We start from the raw sequence: 25,843 nt of genomic DNA on the forward strand, positions 1-25,843 counted from the left end.
ATATCTGTAGTATTGGATTTATTTACCAAATAGGTCCATTTTATTATTTTTAAGGGCCTCCCAATCAGTGGTGGGATTCAGCCAGTTCGCACCAGTTCGGTAGAACTGGTAGCTAATTTTTTGTTGCCCAGGCCCAGAATGGAGTTCTGGAAGCAGCATCCAGAGAGAGAACCAGTTGTTTACATATTTGAATCCCACCACTGCTCCTAATGGCCTAGGAAATAGCTCAACTCTTTGAACTACATCTTTAAACATGATCTAAACTTTCTAGTTCTTTAAACACAGAAGACTGGTCAGCCATATCATCAAAGACCCAGGATATCAATTCACTTCCAAATAATGGAGAGCCCTCTTGCACTATTCTGTTGTGGTAAAATATAATGACTTCTATGTCAAAGAGAAATAGTTTGCTTCATGTTCTGATTAATCTCCATTGTAGGCAGTAATCCTAGTAGCCAAATCCAAACTACATAACATAAATTTGAAATAACAGCGACTTAATTATAATATTATTTCTGTCAGTTAGGTGGCAGAGTAATAGTACACCCATGCAATGATAAAAGTAATAAACTCTTAAAGCTAAGTGAAGAAGGAATGAGAATTCCACAATCAGAAGACTTTAACAAAGAAGATATAATCTGCTTTGGTAGTCATTTTTAGAAGGGCTGTTTGTTGAATTGGTCCAAAAGAGAACAACACAGTAAACTAAATGATTTCCACAAAATGGAATGACATGGAACACAAATTATGAGGGGGTAGGGTGGGGGTTTCCTGCATCTTAAAAACTGAAACTTTTTTCTCACAAATGTTTGATGAAGGAAAAGAAAAAAAAGATGTTAGTTTAATAAGCATTTATTCACTTTATAAAAATTTAGCAGCAAACCTGGCAAAATGTTAAAAGGCAATATATCTCATAAGAATGACACAGAATTAGTATCAAACTTTGTGTAGCCATCTTTTCTATGACTTTTTTAAAAGTAAGTAATACTTTTGTGGATTTAACTTATTTTACTACAGATATGATATCTAACTTATCTTACTGCACAAAGAAAGAAAAATGGTTCATATGCTACTCCAGATTCTTACATATATTGGAAACATAATTTGCAAAAAAAATCCAATTTAACGAGTGCCAATCAAAATTTGTATCAGTTTCTGAAAGAATGTGTTTTGACATTGTGGAACTAAAATATAAAAGTATACATAAGCAAGGTTTGGAACTTAAATTACTATGCTTCATTTCTGTGGATAATTCATGGTGTTTGGAGATACTTCGTGTAGTGTCTTTTGAATAAAATTTTATTTTCAAGGTTTGCCTCTGATGTCATTTGAGATTTGTTACACAGAGAGACAGAGACAGAGAGAGAGAGAGAGAGTCAAAGGAAATTTTTATTTTACCATTTCTTGTGCAACATCATCAGGAGTTTCTTTTTCCAGTTCAAAAGTAAACTCAATGGCTCCACTATCTTTGGATTTCCCTTTCAGCTTCTTAGCATCTTCCACCCAGAGTCTTAAGGCAATAGAGAATTTTCTACCATCATCTTCTTCTGCAAGTTCCACTCTCACCCCTGTATCCTCAGCAAAGAAGGCATGGCTTAATAAATCTTTAATTTCATATCTTGGGGAAAAAAGAACACAAACACATTTTAAGTCCATTTTTACTCCTCTATACTTTAAGGACCAAATAGCTGTGTGTTATTTTATGCATTACATAAGCATATGTATTAGAACTTCCTTGGCACTATATGTCTTTCTAAGTTTTAATGAAAGCAAAATTTGCTTTCAATATCTATAATATTTAACACAAAGGTTTTTAAACCACTGTAGCAAAATAACAAGTGTTTCTATGGCAATGGCCAAATGTGTGATATAATAAGCACCACACCATTTGTTTATTTTTATTAGTTCTTTATTTCAATTTCAATGGCTTCCCATTTGCCACTTGTGGCTAACAGAGAGTTAAAACACTTACTACACCTTTTCAAGTTTCTGTGTTTGTTTTATACAATGCCCTTGAAACAGGTATTTATCTGAACCATATCAGACCCAACTTATACTTTTTAGATACTTTCCTCTTCTCCATTTTTCCCCTTAGTATATTTATACATACCATACATTTCTTTTTTTATTGGTTCTACCCATCAATGAGAATAGATAAACAAGCCAAAAACCAGTCAGGTGTAGTTTGTGCTATTTTTTTTAAAGATGAATCCCATGTAAATTCTTCTATAATCCAAATGAAAAATAACTAAACCATGCACCTCTGCTGCCTGATCTGCTTTCTTTGGGAACATGTGCAGCAGGATGGTGTGCTCCTAGCTGCAGCAATTATCTAACATTTAGGTGAAAGTCAAATCAAGAACTGTAGAGCTGCCAGGCTGACTTTTAAAATGTTACGCTCCAGACAAAATTGTCAGTAATGCAATATTTTCATTTGACTAGGCCAGGGGTAGGCAACCTTGGTTCTTTTATGACTCATGGACTTCAACTCCCAGAATTCCTAAGTCAGCTGACTCAGGAATTCTGGGAATTGAAGTCCATGAGTCATAAAAGAGCCGAGGTTGCCTACCCCTGAACTAGGCAATCCCTTAGTCAATACAGTCTGAGCTTTCAATTGTTAGTCTTCATTTAATCTTTTACAAATCCTAAGTATTGATTTACGTAGGATTCCTACAACCTCTCCGAAATCATATTCATATATATATATATATATATATATATATATATATATATATATATATATATATATATATATATATATATATATATATATAATCTTGTGGGATTTTTCTTTTTCATATTTTTTTCTTTTTCCATTAGGTTTAATTAAATAAACAAATGTAAGGTTTAAAACCTGTAGAAGGATTAAGACAGAGTCTTATGAGAGATTGCATCCAACAGCTACTTGTCAAATATAAATCTCCATGTATCATTTTCTGGAATTTACCTGGATTGAGAAGATCTCTTTTTGGCCCCTCATGCCTTAGTCACCTTCTGTAGGGATTACTGCAATGTGCTGTACAATGTGCCATCCTTGAATAGTATCTAGAAGCTGTAGTTGATGCAGCAGCACAGGCAGTTCTGGGCACCCCTAGGGCTGTGCATGCAACACCTCTATTATGTGAGCTGCGTTGGGGGCCAGTTTATTTCCTGGTCAAATTCAAGTTATTATTACTTTTAAAGCCCTTCACAGTGTGGACCTGGTTACCTGAGGAAGCATCCTGTCCCAATAATATCAACCTGTCCTATCGAGTCAGGCAGAAAAGGTTTGTTGCAGACCCCATCAATTAAAGAATTTTGACTGGCAGGGTCTATAATGAGAGTCTTCTTTATTGCTGTCCCTGCCCTATGAAACATCTTGCCCCCAGAAGTGAGGGTACTCCAAGGGTGATATGCAACCATGGGGATGGTTGGTGGCTAGAAAACAACCCCCGTTGCCTTTTTGGCCTTTTACTCTTCATTTTGATTCTGTTTTTTAAAAACTTTGCTTCTAACTCTGTCTCTTTTTGTATGACTTTTATTTGTGAATCACCCAGATTTCAGGTGAGATGGGCACTGTATAAATTTTATAAATAGGAATAAAAGTAAAAAATAAATATTTGAAGAAAGTGCTCTGTTATAGATATATAGTCCAGAAGGACATTCTGACTGAAAGTATTAAAATTTGCTGAGAAGTCCTCAAAATTCACAGGAATATAGTCACACTAACCAGATTCCAAATGGGTACTGATCCATGTCCGCATAGTAACCATATTAGTTTCTATATGGCTAGCAACTATCCTAAGAGATCTACATACCGGTAATTAGATTATAGTAGGTCTATCAGTTTAAAATGGTACTGGCCAGCTCTTGGCCGTTTTCTGCCTCCACCCAAAGAAATTATTTTGAAATGTGCTCAGGGTTATGACATGTTTCACAAACAACAGAAATTTACTATTTGAAACAAACCTCTCTTCTTTGTTTTTGCAAATACACTCTCCAATTATCTCCTTAATTTCAGGATCAGTAACTTTATCAAAACTTGCTGGTTTGACACCCTGCATGAGGAAAAAAAACCATAATTGAATTTCGCTGGCATTTTCATTCTGGATCTGCACAGCTCTGAGTTTAAATTAGGACTCTTGTGTAATCTAATATACAATAGACCATTATATATGCTATAAAGGTAAAGGTAAAGGTTCCCCCGCACATGCGTGCTAGTCGTTTCCAACTCTAGGGGCCGGTGCTCATCTCCGTTTCAAAGCCGAAGAGCCAGCACTTGTCCGAGGACGTCTCTGTGGTCATGTGGCCGGCATGACTAGATGCCAAAGGCGCACGGAACGCTGTTAAATTCAGCATTAACTTTTATTATGAATTTTAATATTAAAGGCATTGGAAGGGGGAAAATGAACTACCCTAGGCTTTTGGGATTCTGTTCCAGAAACCTAAAAGATCAATATCAAGGTTTTTTCTTTTTCTTTTTAAAAAAATGTTTTGTTTAAACTGTGACAAATTAATTTATCAGTTAACTCTTTATTTTAATTATAACTCAACTTTCCAGTATTCAGAGCAACTTTCCTAATTAGCTAATAGGTTTTTATAATATTTTGATACTGTTCCAGTATATAGTTCGCTTTAAAACAAAGAATAGATATTGTAAAATAATTAAAATGTCTCATGGTTTTGCCGCAAATTTAAAGATAATTCTTCCAGATTTATATTCTGCAAAAAAGGGAAAAGAAACTGTAAGGTAACCAAGTTTTCTTTTCAGAGTACACCTCTAATTGAAGTTTGTGAATGTCTTAGAAAAAGATTTTCACCTGCTGACAATTACAAGATGTAAACTTTAAGGATTCTCAATAGCAAATTTAAAATCCCAAGAGGAAATAGATATTTAAGGCAACATTTTTATGTATGTAGAATATGAAAAAAGAACCTTTTTCTAGTGAGGTAAAGAAATTGAAATAGAAAGCAGGCTTGGAGGTGACTGCTATTCAAGGTCTATTTGAGGCATCACTTGAGTTGGTGCCATCTACGCTTAAGATTTCTTGTCTATACGTACCACAAAATACCTTGAAGTATAAGTGATTGAGGCATGGGGGAAAAAATCGCAGGAAATAGTGCCCAAAAAGATTGTCTCTGCCTTGCACTATTTTAGGTTAAATATATCTTACTTTACCAAAGAGGAACAATTCATTATGCCTTCAGCCAAGTTAAATTGCAGCTTGATTTAAAAAAACAAACAAGCCAAGAACTATGGCACCATTTTAACCTGAGCACCAATGGAAAAAGAATTGTACAAATTATTCATTTAATGGAGCGTTAAGCAGCAAAAGGTAATCCATGCTACATAAATAACTGTGGGAAGATATATTTATTTTAGATAAACTGATAAAGCCATCTGTGGAGAGAGTTTCCTCCTTTAAATTTCTGGGAGTCTACCTCTGTGAAGATCTGACCTGGAAAGTTAACACAACCCAGGTGGCTAGAAAGGCCCAACAGAGGCTTCACTTTCTTAAGGTCTTGCGGAAGAACAGGGTAGAACAATGGCTAATGACCCTCTTTTACCGGTCTAATATAGAGAGCATCCTCTCGTATGGTATTGTAGTTTGGTATGCTGGTCTGACAGCCGCGGACAGGAAAGTATTACAGAGGGTAGTGAGCACAGCACAAGACATTGTGGGCTGTCCCCTGACACCACTGGATGACATCGCCAGGGCTCGTTGCCTTGGAAGAGTGAGGAAGATTCTCAGGGATGACTCACACCCTGGACGGTATCTTTTTACTCTCTTACCATCCGGTAGGAGATATAGGAATATAGCCAGCCGTACCAACAGGCTGAAAAATAGCTTTTATCCGTGGGCTGTTAGGCTTTTAAATGGGATATAATATCTCTGAACTTATGCAGAATTGACTTGGGAGGCCGGTTTGTGGTGTAGTTGGTTCACATGGTGTGGTAGGATGGAGGGTTTGTTGTCACTGTGTCTTGGGGGGAGAGAGCACGGGAGGAGGCTCAGCTAATCTCAATGTACACATGTTGTACTTTGACAATAAAGGTTTATTATTATTATTATTAGACGATAGAGATTAGCATTTGGTTTTTCAGGGTATCTTCCACTGATGTATTTCTGGCAGTACAACGGACAGTACATTTGAGCAAATGTCATAAAGAAACTGAACAATCAGTTGGCCAATTAGATGTAATAGGTCATCACTAAAAATGACAATTAAGCTCACAATTCTGGAGGACGTTTTGAGTCCTATCTGTTGCTACAATAGGAAAGAACAATGTTTACTTTTTGCTCAGTGTGGTTATAATTTTTTAAATCCCCTCAATAAGACACCGATATTGAGCTTTTTATTTACTTCTGTTCAATTGTGTTTGATTCTCAGAAACTGCCTGGACAAGTCCTTGGAGTTTTCTTGGCAAGGTTTTAGTTTGGCAAAATAGTTTGCCATTGTCACTTTTCTAGGGCTGAGAAAAGGTCACCCAGCTGGCTTTGTGCCCAAGGTGAGTCTAGAACACACAGTCTCCTGGTTTATTTGGCTCTCATACTGCCCTTTAGGAGGCATATGAATTGATTAATTTATTACCATAACTTAATCAATCAATTGGATAAAACATAAATTCTTTTTAATTAGTCCAGAAAACTCTTAAACTCTTCCAGAAAACTTCATCATTCTGAACTGTCTATATCAGGGGTTCCCAACTGGTATATAGGGGGTGCGAAAACTTGGGTTTAGAAGTTTTAAAATTATTTTTTATGTTCACGTCATTCAAAATGTGTTTAAATAAGTTTAGTACTTTTGCAAGGGGTGAGAGAATATATCAGAAGTGTTCTAGGGGAACTGCTGGTCTATACCAATCTTCTTAGTCTCCTTGATTACCTTTTTAAAGCAAGTATAGTAATACATATGAACGATGTAAATTAATATTTGTACACATTCAGGATTTAACACAATTTCTTACAAAATAGTTGATGCAAACTGTGCTTATGTAGCATTATTGGTCAGGTGGAGCTTTGTGCCTTTCCCTACTAACCTTGTAGGAAAGCAAAGCATGTACCTGCATGAACAGTTCTGATAATCAAGCTTGGGAAATATGTACCATATCACATGATACTTTATTGGATAAACTGACTTTAATAAAATAAAAGTACTTTCCCCAAAGAACTCTGAATTGATGATTAAGAGTTTAGTGCCTGAAAGGACATGCATAGGATAGTTATTTTAAACTTGGAAAGCTTATTTGTTTCCTGGGGATTTAATCATTTAATGAAAGAGTTCCATTCTAGGCTATTTACAAAGGAAATTAAATAACAATCAGGCACAAACATAACTAAAAAATATTATCAAAATGTACCAACTAGACAAAGACTTTGTTGAAAAAGAAACAGAATACTTGGAATGTTTGTAGTGCATTCTTCCTACAATATAAGGACAATGGCCAATTTTTTTTTGCAACGGACATACAAAGTCAGACTTTTTCTTCTTGTTCTGCAGCTTGTCTCTATAATCTCCTTGACAAGGTCCCTCAGATTTGCAAAGCAATGTTGAGGTTATGCCTGGACTTTAGAGAGAAGAGGATTGTGTTCTGCTGCTGCACATAAATAAGAGCCTCTTGGGGAAAAGGGGAAGGGTGTCCAAAAAGTATTAATGCAATTATGAGTTCAAAGCCTTGTGCCTGTTTTAGATGCATCTTGACCTTTTTTTATTCCCTCTGAATGATGCTGAATGGATTTTTGTCTGAATGAATTAGTAATCCATTTCTTTGGTAACCCTTACATTAGACTGGTATGACAAACAAATATTATTATCACTCTATTTCAGATGTGGGTAAGCTAAAAGATCCAATTAAGTGTTTGTGGAAAGACATCTATGAGGGTCTCCTGATGTCCTTTTTTTTAAAAAAGGAAAAGCAATAAATAGCTATAATTGTATTTTACAAAGTTTTGAAGTTCTTAACCCCTTCCACTGAGGCCATTTTCTGTCCCAACCAGCTTCTGAAAGAAGTTTCTCATGCACTTTGCTATGTCAACATCCAAAAACAAATGACACAATAAATAAGCAACCTGTGACAAATGTAATCTTAGCATCAATAAAAACAAAGAACTTAACTGTAAGAGCTTGTACTTTAATTAGTGTATGAATCTGTGTTCACATAAGTTTCAGTTTTCCACTGACTGAAAAATATAGATTCCACAACTCATGTTTGATCTTAAACATTCTTAACTATTAGAAATGTTATTATGCAATTAGGAATTTTAAAAATATACAAAAATAAATATTAAAGAAGGAAGTAGAAACAACTTGCATGTAGAATTTTTATAAATTAATATTGAAACAAGTAACAAAACATATTATTAGTAAAATGAGAAACTGAGCAAATGTGAAAAACATTGATGTCATTTCTACATTTTGATGAAACTGGCTGGGATGGGGTATGACAAAGGAGAGGCTATGTAGAATTACCACAACCCTAGTCTTAATAAGAAATCATTTCTTCTTGCCAGAAAATATAAAGACCTAAATAAGACTTTAGGTATTCAACATATCATGATGTTGAGAATTTAAGAATTATTCAACAATACTTTTATTAAAATTATATGGTGTGTTATATAATAGTGTAACAATGCTTAAAGTGTTAAAATAAGAAAAAAAACCAATGTATATGAAAGAGCAAAATGATTATATTAAGAATATCACTTACAGAGGTTACTTTCCTATAAATTTGAGCAGCATTCTGGCATTCTGAATATGGATATTCTGAGGTAGCCATTTCCAACATACACATTCCAAAAGCATATACATCCACTGATTCATCATAGTGTTCTTCATACATTTCTGGGGCCATAAATTCTGGAGTACCTGAACAGAACAAAAGGATTCCATCTTAGAAAACATACTTGTACATTGAGCATCAACCCAGAGAAAAGTAAATTTAAAACATTCTATGCATGAATATAAAACTCAAATGAACTTCTGTATTTTAAATTGAAATTAGTAAAACAGATAGCTAGATGGAATATTGGATTGAACCCAAAGGGATCATTCTGTATGCAGAAAAGTTCAATTTGCTGAAAGGAAGTACTTTGAAGCCCAATAAACAACTAGACTAAGAATTCAAGATATTTTCAGGTCCTACACACTTATTGCACAATTTTCTGTGATGGCATAGGAATCTCTAAATCTTTTGAAAAAATATCTCGAATTTGGCAAGTTCATCCAATATCCCATGAAGTTGATTTCACTTAATATTTTGTATGATCTAATGTAAGAATGCCAAAGTCTTATATTTGAAATCTCAAGAGAGATTTCTAAACTTTTAAACCAAGTTTGAAAGTTAACAGATGCCCTATTGCTAATTTATGCTTTGTGGCAGATCCCTGAACTATAGGTTTCCATAAGTGATGTGAAAGCTAGAATTCAAGATGGTATGTGTGAATGTAGACTTTGCCTTGGGAAAGCGAAGGGAACAGTGCACTCCTAGGGGAAGAGGATAAACTTTATATATGTATAATAGTCAATACATTATAAAATTACAGATTAAGAAAAAATAACATTGTTGAAATGTTACTAATTTGAGAAAAATGTATGAGGCAAGGATTTAACATTGCCAATGAAAACAAAATATGTGTTCATTATTTTGAGGATCTATACTATTCATCCATTTTCAATGAAGATACATGAAGTAAATGAAATGTGGAGAGCTTTAAGAAGAGACTGAACAGCCATTTGTTTGAAATGGTATATGGTTTCCTGCTTAAGCAGGGGTTGGACTAGAAGATCTCCAAGGTCCCTTCCAATTCTGTTATCATGTCATGTCATGTTATGCTTACCTATGACACTTTTGGCAAATGAAGTTCTCTTAAGAGTTGCCAGACCCAAATCTCCTATCTTCACAGATCCAGATGGCCCAGTTATAAAAATATTGTCACATTTTAAATCTCTATGAATAATTGGTGGTGTCCGAGTGTGCAGAAAAAGAAGACCTTTTAGGATTTGCCGACACCAGCTACGAAGGACTTTTGGTTTCATCACTTTAAATCTCTTCAAATAGCTAATGTAAAAACATGTGAGAGGGAATAAAATTATTTTATAGAAAAACAGATGCACTGAGATTCTTCTTGACAACAATGTCTCCCTTTCTGCAGCACAATGAACCCCTGACACATGCATGACACTTTCCAGGTCAGTTTGAGCATTTTGTAAATGATCTACCTCTTACAATTAGACTTATCTGATTCAGCCTTCAGCCAAGTACATTCAAGTACCTGTACGTTCCCACAGAGAGGGCCTCCTCAGGGTGCCACCGATCAGAGAATGTCGATTGGTGGCCCCCAAGGGGAGATCCTTCTCTGTGGGCGCCCCGGAGCTATGGAATCAGTTACCGGTTGAGCTCCGGATGGTGCCCGATCTTCGCTCCTTCCGTCGCGATCTAAAGACATTCTTATTTGAACAAGCCGGCCTGGCCTGATGGGGGATTGGTGGGGTTTTTTATTGTTATTTTAATATTTGTATTTACTGTTTTTAGTGGGCATATATTTAACTCTTTTTTAACTTTTGTAACTTTGTATTTTTTATACTTGCCCTGTTCACCGCCCTGAGTCCTTCGGGAGAAGGGCGGTATATAAATAAAATAAAATAAAATTAAAAAAAAGTACATTCCTAATTTAAGAGGAAGATAGTTTGGAAGGTAAATTAGAAATAAATATATTAAAATGCTATTGGGTTAAAATCTATGAATTACAATTCTACTGAGATCCTTGTTTATGCAAAACTCTACATATGCACTGATACTGTATGTATATTGGCCTACAGTGGATCAACAGTGCTTCAGATCTGAAACTTGAAGCCATGTTATTATTACTCATGAAGTGGGAAAAAGAGAATTCTTACAAATATTGAAAAAGGTTATTTTAATATTAAATTTAGTAAGATAATAAAGCATGATGATTCAGATTAATTATTCAAGCACATGAATTTGAATCAAGTGTTTTCCTTCTCATTGGTGGAAGCTTATTTGATTATAGCTTAATAATGTTATCTATTTTGGGAAATGTAAACCCAGAAGTTCAAAATGACCCAGGTAAAACAAAGAAAGGAAGAGAAAATGCAAGAAAACAATAGAGAATATAACAGAAATGAAACTTAATTTGACTTAATTGGAAATACAGTCAAGCAAGCTACTATAAAGAAGGAAGGTAGATTTCCATTCTTAACAGGGTTAGGGGATGAAGCAAGAATTTTGTCCATGCAGTTGTTTTACTTAACTAATTATCCATATCATGACATAACTAGTACTTACGTTTTCAGAGTTCCGGAGGTCATCAGTTCTGTTACCAGCACAATACACTTTTTTCCTTTTAAACACGACTCCCAAAAATCATAAAACCTAACAATATTTGGGTGCTGAAGACCCTTCAACATTTCTGCTTCTTCTTTAAACCTTTGCCGTTCCATTTTTGTCAGCTTTCGATCCTGCAGTTCAGAAAATATTTCTTGTCAGAAGATAGCTTGGGAACATGCCTTGCATTAAGAGGGCTGCTGCACTTCAGCTCAAATGAAGAGGGCCATAAAAATGATGGCCATATTTTTTCCCCCTGTTTTATAGGGGATGTTAAAATGTTGGGTTCAGGGGTGCAGGAGAATTCAAACGAAAGATAAAGTATTTCTCTTGCAAGTGGAATTATTATAAAGTAGGATCTTTAGATTTAAGCCATAGCAATAACTCAGTTTCGCAAATATTTTAGAGTAAATATCAAATATTATTACAAAATTCTAGGTTGATAAAAACATAAAGGGTTAAACAACAACAATCAAAACAGAATGAAGTTATCATGAAGAGTTTCATTATGGTTACAATATTTTTTTTCTTTTCTGCATAGTTTTTTCTCCATAGTTCTGCAGATCATCCCCTTTGATCTATTGCAGTGCACTCTATATTGGGCTGCTCTTGAAGACCACTCAGAAGGTTACTTGAAGGACTGCTTTCTTCTCCCACGGTCATCTGCCCACACAGCATGATCCAACAGAGTGAGCATCTCCACGTTTCTTCTTTTAAATCTTGTCATCTTATGGGACGTAGGAAGTGTGCCTTTTCTCTCTTTACCCTTATTTTCTGTAATTACAAGCTCCAATTCTGCCTGCCTTTAGGAAAGCTACTTAAGATCCATGGATTCCTTGGTGCTCTCTGACCTTGGTTATTTGCTTGCACATATTTTATCCAATTAGGTAACATAATCAGTGCTAGTGAATGTGGGATTTGACTTGAAAAGCCCATACGTCGGAAACCTGACAGCTGGTTTACATTGGGGAATAACTGTTAAAGTTGTGAGGCTTGGCACTACTGCCCATGAGGATAAAGGTTTACTTCTGATCCCTATGTGCCTTGGTGGAGCAGTGAGCTAATGCCTCCTTAAGTAACACTAGCTGCCTGCAATTAGTGCAGGTTCGCATCCCACCAGGCTCAAGGTTGACTCAGCCTTCCATCCTTCCGAGGTAGGTAAAATGAGGACCCAGATTGTTGGGGGCAATAAGCTGACTTTGTAATAATGCCGCTTGGGGGGGGGGCAAAAGCCCTAATAAGCAGGCATATACATAGAATGAAGGCTATTGCTAAGCACATTGATTTGTACTTAGAGTGTAAGCCGCCCTGAGTCTTCGGAGAAGGGCGGGATATAAATGGGATTAAAATAAATAAAAATAAAATAAAATAATGTGCTAGGGCTCTATGGTTGATTCCTGCTTGGCTAAGATTGGATTAAGCATAACTGACTAAAACTGAAACTGCTGTTTACAGGAAGCTTTGAGCAACTGGAAGAGATCTTTCCTGATGTAGATGGGGGAGGTTCTTCCATTGAAGAATCAAGGTGCATGGTTTGGTGATTATCTTTGACCTGTATTGGCCTTCAGCACTTAGGTCTATCCTTTACAGTTGCAAGAAAAAGTATGTGAACCCTTTGGGATTACGTGGAGTTTTGCATGAATTGGCCATAAAATGCACTCTAAATGTCATGTAAGTCACAACAATAGAAAAACACAGTCTGCTTAAAATAATACTACACAAACATTAGCTGTTGTCATGTTTTAATTGAACATAACATGTAAACATTCACAGTGCAGGGTGGAAAAAGTATGTGAACCCCTAGCCTAATGACTTCTCCAAGAGCTAATTGGAGCCAGGAGTGAGCCAACCTTGACTCCAATCAGTGTGATGATATTGGATGTGTTGCTGACAGCTGTCCTGCCCTTTAAAAACACACACCTGTTTTGGGTTTACTGGTCTCAAGAAGCACTGTCTGATGTGAACCATGCCTCGCAGAAAAGAGCTCTCAGAAGACCTACGATCAAGAATTGTTGACTTGCATGAAGCTGGAAAGGGTTACAAAAGTATCTCCAAAAGCCTTGATGTTCATGTGTCCACGGTAAGACAGACTGTCTACAAATGGAGAAAGTTTAGCACTGTTGCTACTCTCCCTAGGCGTGGTCGTCCTGTAAAAATGACTGCAAGAGCACAGCACATAATGCTTAATGAGGTAAAGAAGAATCCTAGAGTGTCAGCTAAACACCTACAGAAATCTCTGGCACATGCTAACATTTTTGTTGACACATCTACAATAAGGAAAACATTAAACAAGAATGGAGTACATGGGAGGACACCACAGAGGAAGCCATTGCTGTCAAAAAAAAATTGCAGCACGTTTGAAGTTTGCAAAAGAGCACCTGGATGTTCCACAGCACTACTGGCAAAATATACTGTGGACAGATGAAACCAAAATTGAGTTGTTTGGGAAAAACACACAACACTATGTGTGGAGAAAAAAAGGCACAGCACACCAACATCAAAACCTCATCCCCACTGTAAAACATGGCGAGGGAGCATCATGGTTTGGGGCTGCTTTGCTGCCTCAGGGCCTGGACGGATTGTTGTCATTGATGGGAAAATGAATTCCAGACTTTATCAGGACATTTTGCACGAAAACGTATGACCATCTGTCCGCCAACTGAAGCTCCGCAGAGGATGGGTGATGCAACAGGACAATGACCCAAAGCATACAAGTAATTCAACAAAACAATGGCTTCAACAGAACAGAATACGCCTTCTGGAGTGGCCCAGTCAGAGTCCTGACCTCAACCCGATTGAAATGCTGTGGCATGACCTTAAGAGAGCAATTCACACCAGACATCCCACGAATATTGCTACACTGAAACAGTTTTGTGCAGAGGAGTGGTCCAAAATTACTCCAGATCGTTGTGCAGGTCTGATCTGCAACCGCAGGAAACATTTGGTTGAGGTTATTGCTGCCAAAGGAGGGTCAACCAGTTATTACGTCCAAAGGTTCACATACTTTTTCCACCCTGCACTGTGAATGTTTCCATCTTATGTTCAATTAAAACATGACAACAGCTAATGTTTGTGTATTATTATTTTAAGCAGACTGTGTTTTTCTATTGTTGTGACTTACATGACGTTTAGAGCGCATTTTATGGCCAATTCATGCAAAACTCCACGTAATCCCAAAGGGTTCACATACTTTTTCTTGCAACTGTAGTACACAGGTCCCCAACCTTTTGGGCACCAGGAACCGGTTCCATGGAGAGAGGTTTGTCTGCAGACCGGAGTGCATGGTTTTGTGTGCTGCCTGCATCTCTTGGATGTGGCCTTGCTTTTTTGTGTGGACTGGTTGCTGACATGCCATGGCCCAGTACTGGTCCACGGACCGGGGGTTGGGGACCCCTGCTTTAGTACTTAGGTCTACATAGTGGTAAGTACCTTTTTCTAGGTCTACTTTCTCTACTGGGTACATAATTTCCTGAATTATGGACCAATTCAACTACTCTGATCCATGTGCTAGTTACCTGTAACTTTTATTTTGTAATATTCTGTACATATGATGCCTCTGAAAGAGATTCAGAAATTGCAGAGGGTCCAAATTGTGGTAACTAAACTCTTAGTTTCAGGTTAACCGAAGGATCATCCTTTGGAACCTGTCCACATGTTGAAATGCTTCTGGAAGCCTTACTGTTGCTGAAGTAGCCTGTGGAATTTTCTCACAAGTGATAATCAACTAAAAATAGTCCTTGATTTAGGACCATGATTGAGCCAAAAATTGCTGTTGCTAAGCAAGGCAATTGTTAAGTGAGTTTTCCCCCTTTTACAACCTTTTTTACCACAATTATTAAGCAAATCACTGCAGTTGTAAACAAATCTAGCCTGTCAGAAGCCAGCTGGGAAGGTTACAAATGGTGATCACATGACCTCAGAACAGTGCAACTGTCATAAATACAGTTGCCAAGCCCCTGAGTTTTGATCACATGACCATGGGAATGCTGCAAATGTCATTTAAGTATGAAAACTGGCCATAAGTCTCTTTTTTCAATACGATTGTAACTTCAAATTGTCACTAAATAAATGATTGTAAGTCGAGGACTACCTGTATTGTGGTTTCAATTGTGTGATTTTAATTTTCAGGTTGTTTTTTTTGTTATTGTACACTGTCTTGAGGAACATTCTTTGAATTGGGAAGACGAACACTTGAAATGTGGCTAAGAAATGCATGATCATAAAAACAAAATCTCAACGTATTCTGAGATAAGTTTCCCCCCCCCCTTCTTTTCATTCACCAGCGTAAAAAGCATATGCGTATATATCAATTCTAGCTCAGTGCCCTTGGCTAAGGCTTATATTAAGGGTGCACAAACACTCCAAGGATGAATATGACTGTAAAAGTTTGGTCAAAACACATACTTGAGAAGCTTAAGAGTTTAACTTCTATGTAACATAAAACAGCTCCACCTAGTTGTGGTTAACATGCAGGAGATTCACTACAAAGAACCAGCCAAAATAACCACAAAGAATAAGGCAGCATGACCACAAGCTATAACCTTTGCTACTTTAACAGATGTTCATAAATCATGCAGCCACATGAAGGAACTACTTGAAAAGATGGGTCCTATGGTACATCAGGTGGTTGTATGTTATATATGTAGCCCAAAGAATTTAACGCTGCCACTTGGGGTTAGGGGAATTAAATTGAACAATGTTGAGCACATAAGCCAGTAACTTATAAGACATTTGTAAAATATTTCATTCATTGTTTCTCAATGGAAATCTTTCATGATAAATATTGAAAAAGGCACTGAACAAAATAAGGCAGCAGTATCAAGAACCAAGACAGCATCCCCAACATGAGTTCTTCAAAATATTTTACATCAGCATTCCCATCATCTATGACAAATTGCTGACTATCGTTGAGTTTTAATCCAGAATATCTGGTGGGACTCAGTTTGGAGAACAGGCTATGTCATTTGCCCAAAGAGCCTTCAGTATAAAACTGCTGCATACTTTCTGACAGTCGAATCGTGTCCAAGTGGAATTTGCCTGGCCCATATGCATGTATGGAAAAAGTCTTGTGTTCTTGTCCCTAAGTCAGATCAGGGAAATGTAGACCTGAAGTCAGTCCTTCTCTGCAGTGGCCCATCTACTTTGGAACACTCCAGTGGAAGAGCTATGCCTTGCACTGTTTTTACTGGTATTGTGCAAGACAAGGAAATCTGTATTATTTAACTGGGCATTATGTGGATGACTTCTATGGTTTTCAGTGACTTATGTGAATGGGCAGGCGTGATTTAATTATCACCATGTTTGTTGTTGAATTTTGGTTTTGAAATGGCTGATTTCCAGATTTTTAATCCTATTACTATCAGATTTTTAATCCTATTACTACTACATTGTAAGTAGCTGCTACCAGGTGAGGGAGTGTATGGGAGGCACCATGCATGTCAGAGAGGGGTCACGAGGGTGCAAGGGGATGCAGAAGACACATTGTGTGGATCATGAAAGATGAACAGAGCTGCATGAGGGGTGCCACATGGGCGAAGGGGCACAGTAGTAAGGTGTGGATTGCAGAGAGTGCATGGAGAGTGGGTGCATAAGGGCAAGTGGGTGCATGAGGGACTTGTGTCAAAAGTGTACAGTGTTACATGAGAGGCAAAGTGAGAGTTGGGGAGGGTGCATGGGTGTGTTTAAGAGGTGCCACATGGATGGGGAGGCTGCACTATGATGTGGTGAGGATTTTTGAATCTGGGTATCTCAAACGCATTGACTTAAAGAGTAAGTTCAAAATTCAGTACCTATCACTCTGATATGATTTAAATTTCAAGGATCCTCACAGTAGTTGTATTCACAAAGTTGCGGCTACTGCAGCACTGCCACAGTCATGTAATTGTGCTTTCTGGTGTTCCCTGCCAGCTTCCCACGAGCAAAGTCAATGTAAAAGTCAGTAGTAAATTGGAAGCTGTCCTGCTCCTCACAAAGTTGCGGCTACTGCAGCACTGCCACAGTCATGTAATTGTGCTTTCTGGTGTTCCCTGCCAGCTTCCCACGAGCAAAGTCAATGTAAAAGTCAGTAGTAAATTGGAAGCTGTCCTGCTCCCACTGCTTTTTTGTTCACCTATAGTCATTCTGTTTCTCTGTTTAGGTAAGGAAATAACTCTGAGATAATGACTCAACCGATCATGAGTTACCTACAGTTCTCATTGTGTGTCTGTGTGTACCCTCAGGTTAGCCCAAATTCTGCATTATACCACAACAATTTTTGAATAAAAGTAACTCAAATCCACTAACTTAAAGAACGTGTATAAAATCCAGGGCCCATTCATTACTCCTATGCAACTGAAATGTCCATGATGGTCAGACCCGTTTTACTTCCACAGTTGTGGTTTTTACAGCATCCCCATGATTACATGACCATGATTTCTGACACTCTCGTCAGCTTCCAACAAGCAAACTGAATGGGGAAACTGGCAGAAGGTTGGAAGCTGTCCCCACTCCCACTGCTTTTGTTTTCCCACCCATGGGCATCTGTTTAAGTAAATATTCACTTATTATTGAAGTTCATTTGCCACTACAATTATTTTTCTATGTATGATATATATTCTCCTTAAATGATCACAGGTCAACCCAGCATTGGAGTAAAAAAAAAACATGGTGTGCATAAAATTTAATATTCATACTGGTCACATCAGATTGCACCACCTTCCTCTGAAAGGATGTCCCAATGGGTCATAGGATTCTTTATTTTTTCTCTTAGGGTAGTCCTCAACTTATGACCATTCATTTAGGAATCATTCGAAATTACAACATTTCAAATTACAACAGCACTGAAAAAAAATGACTTATGGATACACTTACGACTGTTGTAGCATCCCCAGTCACATGATCATGTTTTGGGCACTTGACAACAGGAATGTATTGCAGCCTCCTGGGGTCTCATGATCACCCTTTGGCTTCCGACAGACAAAGGGGAAACCAGGAGGGAAAGTCGCAAATGGCGATCCCATGTCTTGCTTAATGACCACAGCAAAAAACAAACATAAAATCTGGCATTCTCACATGACTCGTTTAACGATCAAACAATTTAACAAAAAATTTTCCAGTCCCTATTATGGTTGTAATCAGTCAAGGACTATCTGTATGTCTTTGCAATTACATCATCCATTCAAATACACTGAATGTCACCCAGAACGGGATTATAGGATTTGCTAAGTAACCTTCCCAATCAGCTGATAGAAGTCTGACCGAGGGGTCAATCCATTTATAAATCATACCTAGGTAGTTGCATGTACTTGTTTAATTTAATGTACAGAAGATAACAGTCCCATCAAGGTCACACAATTCATCCATTTTCATGTTTTCAAAATGCCAGCGCAAACTTCCAATTTGCTCACCACAACTATATACAGGAACTTGCACCAGCAACTATTTGCACAATTGGGACAAGCATAAAAATCAGTCAGCTCCTTTTTCTAGATATCACAATTGACCATTCTTTGTGAGTGTTACAGATTCAGGCTTCATTTATTTGGGGAGAATAAATGGGTTCTAAACTGCAAATAATTCACTTGCTGAAATTCTTGTAATCTATCTCTCTGAAATCTACAGTATTTAAGAAAGATTCTGGAAGAATTAGTTTAACTGAGTTAATTGCCAAGAACCTGACATATATCTTTATCAGCTTGTGTTTGTGTTTGCTCTACATGAGGTTACCCTTTAAGGTGATTGGAAGCTCTTGCGGGTATAAAATGCAGCCACCCAACTGCTAATTGAATAACCTATTGAAAAGCTTTTGGGTTCAATTCAAGGAGCTACTTATTGCCTAGGAGCTACTTATTGTCCCTCATGTCTTTGAGCCTCAACAGCTTCACTACTTCTTGCTCAAGGCAGAATCTGTTCACCCAATATATCCTGCCAGGAGAAGGTGTGTGGATTTGCCCTCTAAGATGTCAAAGGGCCCAGGCCTGTAAGCAAGCCTTCATGGTCACAAGTTCCCTGGGTTTTGAAAAGCCAGATTGCATTGGACCTTTCTTTATGTAGTTTCAAAAAAGCAATAAAAGATGCGCTTTTCCAGAAAGCCCTTGGTAAGGCAAAACGATAGGACTGTTGTCATCTGTGAATCGGTGGGCTGCAGTAAATAATCAGGAATGCTATTGTAGTTTGTATGGATTGATGGGTTTATTTTGTTTAGTCTTTTTATGATAAGATTCATTTAATGAAGTGTCATGCAAACATGCTCAAAAAAATAAAGTGGAGGAATTTTATACTCTTAAGGCAGTCTTGTATTTTTTGTATCCACTGCAACATCCAGCTCTTCCAGGGCTTAAAAAGTACTTATTCTGCAAACTGTAATTTACTAAATGCCAGAAAAATTACCGTAACCTTTCTTTTTACCATTTAGTTCACTGCATAGCTTTAACATATTGCACTCAGCTGTTCTAAAAAGGGGAGAAAAAACTTCTATGATGTCCCTTGATATAAACACAAATGTTACATAAACAGCTGCATTTTTTCATTCTCCTTATAAGGCAGCTCAGATTTTAGCTATTTTTTTTAGCTTGAGCTTTATCTTTACTGGGTCATGGAATCTTGGCACTTGGACAGACACCATATAATTTCCACCAAAGTAAATGAAAGCTTTTTGTAACTAATCCAGCCAGCCAGTGGGTTTAAAATAAACACTAAACTTCAAAACTTCCTAATGTTCCATAAGGATAATTAATCAAAAGAATTTGATGAGAATACATGTAGCAAAGATCAGCAAGAAATTTACCCAATTTTGGATCTCTAATTCAAGCAGTATAGGTGAAACTGTCAATATATTGGCCCCAGTGTTTGGAGGCTCTTCTCAGATGAGGAATAACAGACTTCTGCTCGATCCTAACAAGATGGAGTGGCTGTGGCTTTTTGGACTCCTGGGTTGGTGATGATACTATCTTTGGTCTTGGATGGGGTTGCACTTCCCCAGACAAGACTTCTGGATTGTAGCTATTGCTCAAAGAGCAGATAGCAGCTGTGGCCAGAGGGATCTTGCATAGGTTCATCCTGTGTGCTAGTTTCATGATGAGGAGGACCTGTAAACAGTCACTATTGCCCTAGTCACCTCACACTTGGATTATTGCAATGGGCTCTACATGAGGCTGACCTTTAAAGCCACTTGGAAGCTGCAGCTGGTTCAAAATTCAGCAGAGTGAACAGTAATGGGCATCTCTTGGTGTGCCCATGTATCAATACTACAAGCCAAGCTTCACTGGTTGCCAGTTGGCTTCTGAGTGCAATTCAAGTGCTGGTTATTGGCTATTAAGCCTGTATGGCATAGGTAACAAATAACAGAGAGACTGCTCATCTCCAACTGTTTCTGTCCAACCAGTACATTCCAGCAGAGTGGGTGTATTCCAAATCCTCTCCGTTAAATACTGCCATCTTTTAGGACCTAGGAAGCATGCCTTCTCTGTTGCAGCCCCCACCTTCTGGAAGAACACCTCCAGAGATAAGGATGGTGCCCTTTATCCTGGGATCTGAAAAGTTTTGAGAGTTTTGAAAATTTGACTTTGGTCCTAGGCTTGGGGCTGATGTTTATTATTTGCTCAATGGCTCCTGTTTTGTTTTGTTATTTTTGCATCCTGTTAGATTATTTTATTCTGGGTGGTCAATGTTTTTAGTGGTTTCTATGTTTTCACTAGTTCTGTACACTGCCCAGAGTCCCTGGACCTGGGCAGCCGATAAATTTAAAATAGTAATAAATAATAGATGTAACATAAATAATTCTTAGATTCTTGCTTAAGACTTAAATTATTAAGCTTTCACCAGTCCTAAACTGTGAATCTAAAATTGCAAATACTCATCACCATTATTATAGACTCAAATTTCAACACTACAAGCTGGGAGGATGGGAGGATTGCTAACATATCAGAAGACAGGCTCAAAGTGAAGAAAGATCTTGAAAATTAAACACTGGACTTTATCCAACAGAATGCAGAAAAAAGAGGAGTACATAAGTACAAGGTAGCAATAGCAATAGCCCTTAGACTTATACACTCCTTCACAGTGCTTTACAGCCCTCTCTAAGCGGTTTACAGAGTCAGCATATGGCCCCCAACTATCTGAGTCCTCATTTTACTGACCTCGGAAGGATGGAAGTGTCAAGACTGATTAATCTTTTCACCTAGAATCTCTTCTGCTCATAACTTGACAATGAAATGCACGGGTGGGAGGAATGGTGTCTAGGCAACCGAGAGCCCAAGGCCAGCTCTCGAAGGAGAAGTGGACTGTTTCATAACAAGAAGAAATATTACTATTGGACAATGTGGACACCTGGTCAGTGGGGGTAAGGGAGTCTATCGTTTAACTAAACAAGTTTTTGAGCAGCAGAACCAGAGTTGGTTTCGCTTTCTTCTGTGCCAATGTAAGATTTCAGTAAAGTATTATATCCTTGGTAAAATCATGTCCCAGCAGTTTCTTTTTCTGGAAATGCCTACTGGAGAGTTGACGGTAAGGATGAGTCAACCTTGAGCCAGTGAGAATCAAACCGCTGATCTGCTGACAATCGGCAGTCAGCAGAATTAGCCTGCAGTACTGCATTCTAACCACTGCGCCACCACGGAGGTAGGTGGGACATGGCTCAGCAATAGTACAGGTAGTCTTTGACTTACAATCATTTGTTTAGTGGCAATTCAAAGTTAAAATGGCACTTTAAAAAGTGACTTATGACCGGTTTCACATGAGTGTTGCAGCATGCCCATGGTGAGATGATCAAAATTTGGATGCTTGGCAACTGGCATGTATTTATATCCTGGAGTCATGTGATTGACTCTTGCAACCTTCTGACAAAGAAAGTTGATGGGGAAGCCAGATTGAATTAACTACTATGTTACTAGCTTAACAATTGCAGCAATTCACTTAACAACTATGGCAAGAAAAATCATAAAATGGGTCAAAACTCTCTTAACAACTGTCTTGCTTAGCAACAAAATTTTGGGCTTACCAACGGAAATTTGGAGTCATCAGTTAAGGACTGCCTGTTCTTGTAAGAAGGATCTGAGCATCCTCTATGCTGCACTGGTCAGACCACACTGGGATACTGTGTCAAGTTCAGTAACATAAGAATGTTATTGAAGTAAAGTGCAGAGAACAGAGTAAAGATAAAGAAGAGCTTGGAGATAACTCCTATAAAGAATAGTCAAAGGAATTGGCTTTATTTAGGCTTTATATAGCCTAAAGAAGAGAAAGCTAAGGGGAGATTATAATAGCTGTCTTCAAATTTACAGTATAAAGAGCTGCCACAGAAAACAGGATGTCTGTTTATATTCCATAGCTTCCCGAGTAAGAAAAGACAGAGATCCACACTCAAAATAAGAAGAAATTTCCCAATCAAAAACGCTATTAACCCTTGGAACAGCCTGACTTCTGGAATTGTGCGGCTCCATCACTGGAGGTTTTCCACCAAAGGTCAGATGACCATTTGTTTGGGATGGTCAGAGACTAGAAGACCTCCAAGATTCCTTCTAACCCAATGATTCTAGGTACATTAGTCTACTCTACTGTACTCCTCTCCCAAACAGTTCCAGGGGTTCCTTTGGAAAAAAAGAAAGATGCAAAAGCACTGGAGTCTCCTTCTGTCTGAAAATCCTAAAACTTAGCAATCTGGCAGCAGGGTGAGGTAAGAGTTCTGAAAAATGGGGCAAGACATCATCCACAGGGTAAAGAAAAGTTCAACATTTCAAAGGAAGGATTACTTTTACTATGATTTCAAATACATCTTAATTGAGACTGAAATAACGAAGCTCAGCTTTCCAGTGCAGTGTTAATCCTGTAAAACAAGTAGCAATATTGGGGAATCACAAAGATTTGGAGGTGCTTTTATACTGACACAAAATCATCGGAAATAAATGAACACGGCCTGTTGGCAGAAAGGATTCCCTCTCAAAAGAAGAGAATATTTGTAGCTCAGGGTTTAACTTTGGTCTCCTTGGTGCTCTCTGAACTTGGTTGTTTTCTTGTTGAAATTTCATTACCCAGCTAGGTAATACCTTCATGAATGAATGACGATGTTACCTAGCTGGTGATGGAATGTCCTCAAGAAAGCAAACAAGCTCAGAGAACACCAAAGAATCCACAGAAGAGGTCTAGGGCAATCCGACATGGCCTACTCGCCATGGCCATGTCACCGGGGCCAACTTGACACAGCCAACTCACTTGTGTGACAACTCACCATGGCCAACTGCAAAACCTGTTTCAAAAAACTGGAAGATCGATTGGATCAGATTTGTACAGAGGATGCAGAATGGAAGAGAGGAAGGGGAAGACCTATTGCATGAGTAGAGCCACAGGAAGGAATAATGATAAATTGGTTTAACTTCCATAAAACATTGTTAATTATAAATCATCTGATTTTTAATGTTTTGCAACATTTCCTCATATGTTTCCTTCAGGGCTTTTCAACTTTTTCACCCATTCTACCACTTTTAGGATATGGCAACATCCGAGTACCACCAGTGACCTAGCAAGGTGTCAAAAACTTGATGACCCCGACCCCAAAGAGGAAAAAAGTGATGAAGTACAGGTGGTCCTTGACTTACAACAGTTCGTTTAGTGACTGTTCAAAGTTACAATGACACTGAAAAAAAGTGCCCCCCAAGCCACAGCTGAGCAAGACACCTGCTTGCCCGCCCGGTGGCACTCTTCCTCCTGTCTGAGGTTTTCATTGTTGTGAGCATTTCTGTTGAGGATTGGTAGCGGGGGTGGGGTGGGGGGTGTTTGGTTTTTATTCCCCCCATCTTCTGGGTGATTGCAGCAGGTTTTGGTCACTTCACATGACCCTGGGACACTGTGACCGTCATAAATATGCTGCAACATTCCAGCTGATCGGCGCTTCTTCTGAGCTCAGCAGAAGCGCCAGGATCAGCGCCGACTCCAGCTGGAGCCTGGTGCTGATCCTGGCGCTTCCGCTGAGCCCTGACAGCTCTGCAGCTCCAGCCATCTCTCGCTCAGGCTTGTGTGGTGCTGCCACCGGTTCAGCTAATTCTCCTCCCCCACTACCACTTTTCTAGGATGGTCGCGTACCACCTGCCAGGTGCCAATGTATCACAGGTGGTACCCGTACCACTGGTTGAAAAGCCCTGGTTTACATTACAGTAATGTTTAACAGTTAAATTAAAATATAAAATAAAAATTATATACCCAGATCTGTTTGATATTAACGTATGCATGTGTATGTGTATATGTGTGTGTGTATTTATGTGATATATATAGATATTTAGATCTACATAGAGAGAGCTTCATTGTTAGTCAATGTACAAATATAATAGTCATAAAAATAAAATGTATTTTTGCTTTGGATAGCTGAGACTGGGATAGTTCCTTCAAAAACCTCAGCAGTACAAAATAAATTAATACTGCATAATATGTAAAATAGATGAACATGCTAATGAAATCTTTCCTAAGTAATATGGGAACAATTTGGAGGTTTGAAAAGTACAGTACATTCACCTTGCTCCATTCAGTTGTAAGTAGTATATTCTCAGTGCATATTTAAAATATAGTTGAAGCTACAGTACTGCCATGAAAATTGTAACCACTAAATGGAGGAAACAAAATAGCTACAGGTAGTCCCCGACTTATAACAGTTCATTTAGTGACCATTCGAAGTTACAATGGTACTGGAAAAGGTGACTTGTGACCGTTTTTCATACTTATGACCACTGCAGTATCCCCATGGCCACGTGATCAAAATTCACACACTTGGCACCCGACTCATATTTATGACGGCTGCAGTGTCCCGGGGTCAGGTGATCAACTTTTGTGACGTTCTGACAAGCAAAGTCAATGGAGGAGCCAGATTCACTTAACAAACGTGCTATTAACTGCAGTGATTCACATAACTGTGGCAAGAAAGGTTGTAAAGTGGGGCAAAACTCACTTAACAACTGTCTCGCTTAGCAACAGAAATTGTGGGCTCAATTGTGGTCATAAATCGAGGACTCGCTGTGCAGTATTTGTCTGCACTTCATAGTTTAGTTATGCAGTGGGGTTCTTCATTTAAGATATGCTGACAACAATATACTAGCAAACAGTTATTGCCTTCATATTTTAGAGTTGGTCACTATCAAATATTTTATTTGTATAATATAATGAAAATGATTAAATTTTAAAAAATATGGCATCCCATTTACATGAATCATAGCAAGGAATTGTTTCTGTAGGATTAGGTTCCTCATGTGGTGCAACTGTATTTTCTAATTTGACAGTTCCAGTCATCACAATAATGTTATTGTCTGCTCCAGATTTAACACTGAGAATATCATCCATAAATTCAGATTTAAGAAAGAACTTTTTCCCAAATAAAAATATACTTTGTATGCTTCAGGCACACTGCTTACTCTGAGACACATGAATAATATAATTACATAATGCATGAAGTAGTAACAATTGTAACCATTTTTTAAAAAATATTACTACATTTGAATATAAAACAACTTTCTCAAAAGTTAAAACAAAGTGCATGAAAAACCAATTAGTTTCTCCCTG

General features: G+C 38.0%; 1 protein-coding gene across 1 annotated transcript in view; it reads right to left on the minus strand.

Moving 5' to 3' along the window:
- The window catches only part of WNK2 (WNK lysine deficient protein kinase 2), a gene marked incomplete at both ends in the record, with an annotated part of 107,610 nt that overhangs the window by 54,846 nt on the left and 26,921 nt on the right, over nucleotides 1-25,843 (minus strand). Inside the window, 5 exons of the mRNA XM_081315527.1 lie at nucleotides 1,399-1,618; nucleotides 3,949-4,037; nucleotides 8,690-8,847; nucleotides 9,819-10,039; nucleotides 11,288-11,460. Coding sequence (XP_081171653.1) covers nucleotides 1,399-1,618; nucleotides 3,949-4,037; nucleotides 8,690-8,847; nucleotides 9,819-10,039; nucleotides 11,288-11,460 — 861 coding nt within the window. The remainder of the gene's footprint in view (nucleotides 1-1,398; nucleotides 1,619-3,948; nucleotides 4,038-8,689; nucleotides 8,848-9,818; nucleotides 10,040-11,287; nucleotides 11,461-25,843) is intronic.

This window comes from Vipera berus, assembly GCF_964194415.1.
Source record: "Vipera berus genome assembly, chromosome: 2".
In the NCBI taxonomy this organism is placed as follows: Eukaryota; Metazoa; Chordata; class Lepidosauria; order Squamata; family Viperidae; genus Vipera; species Vipera berus.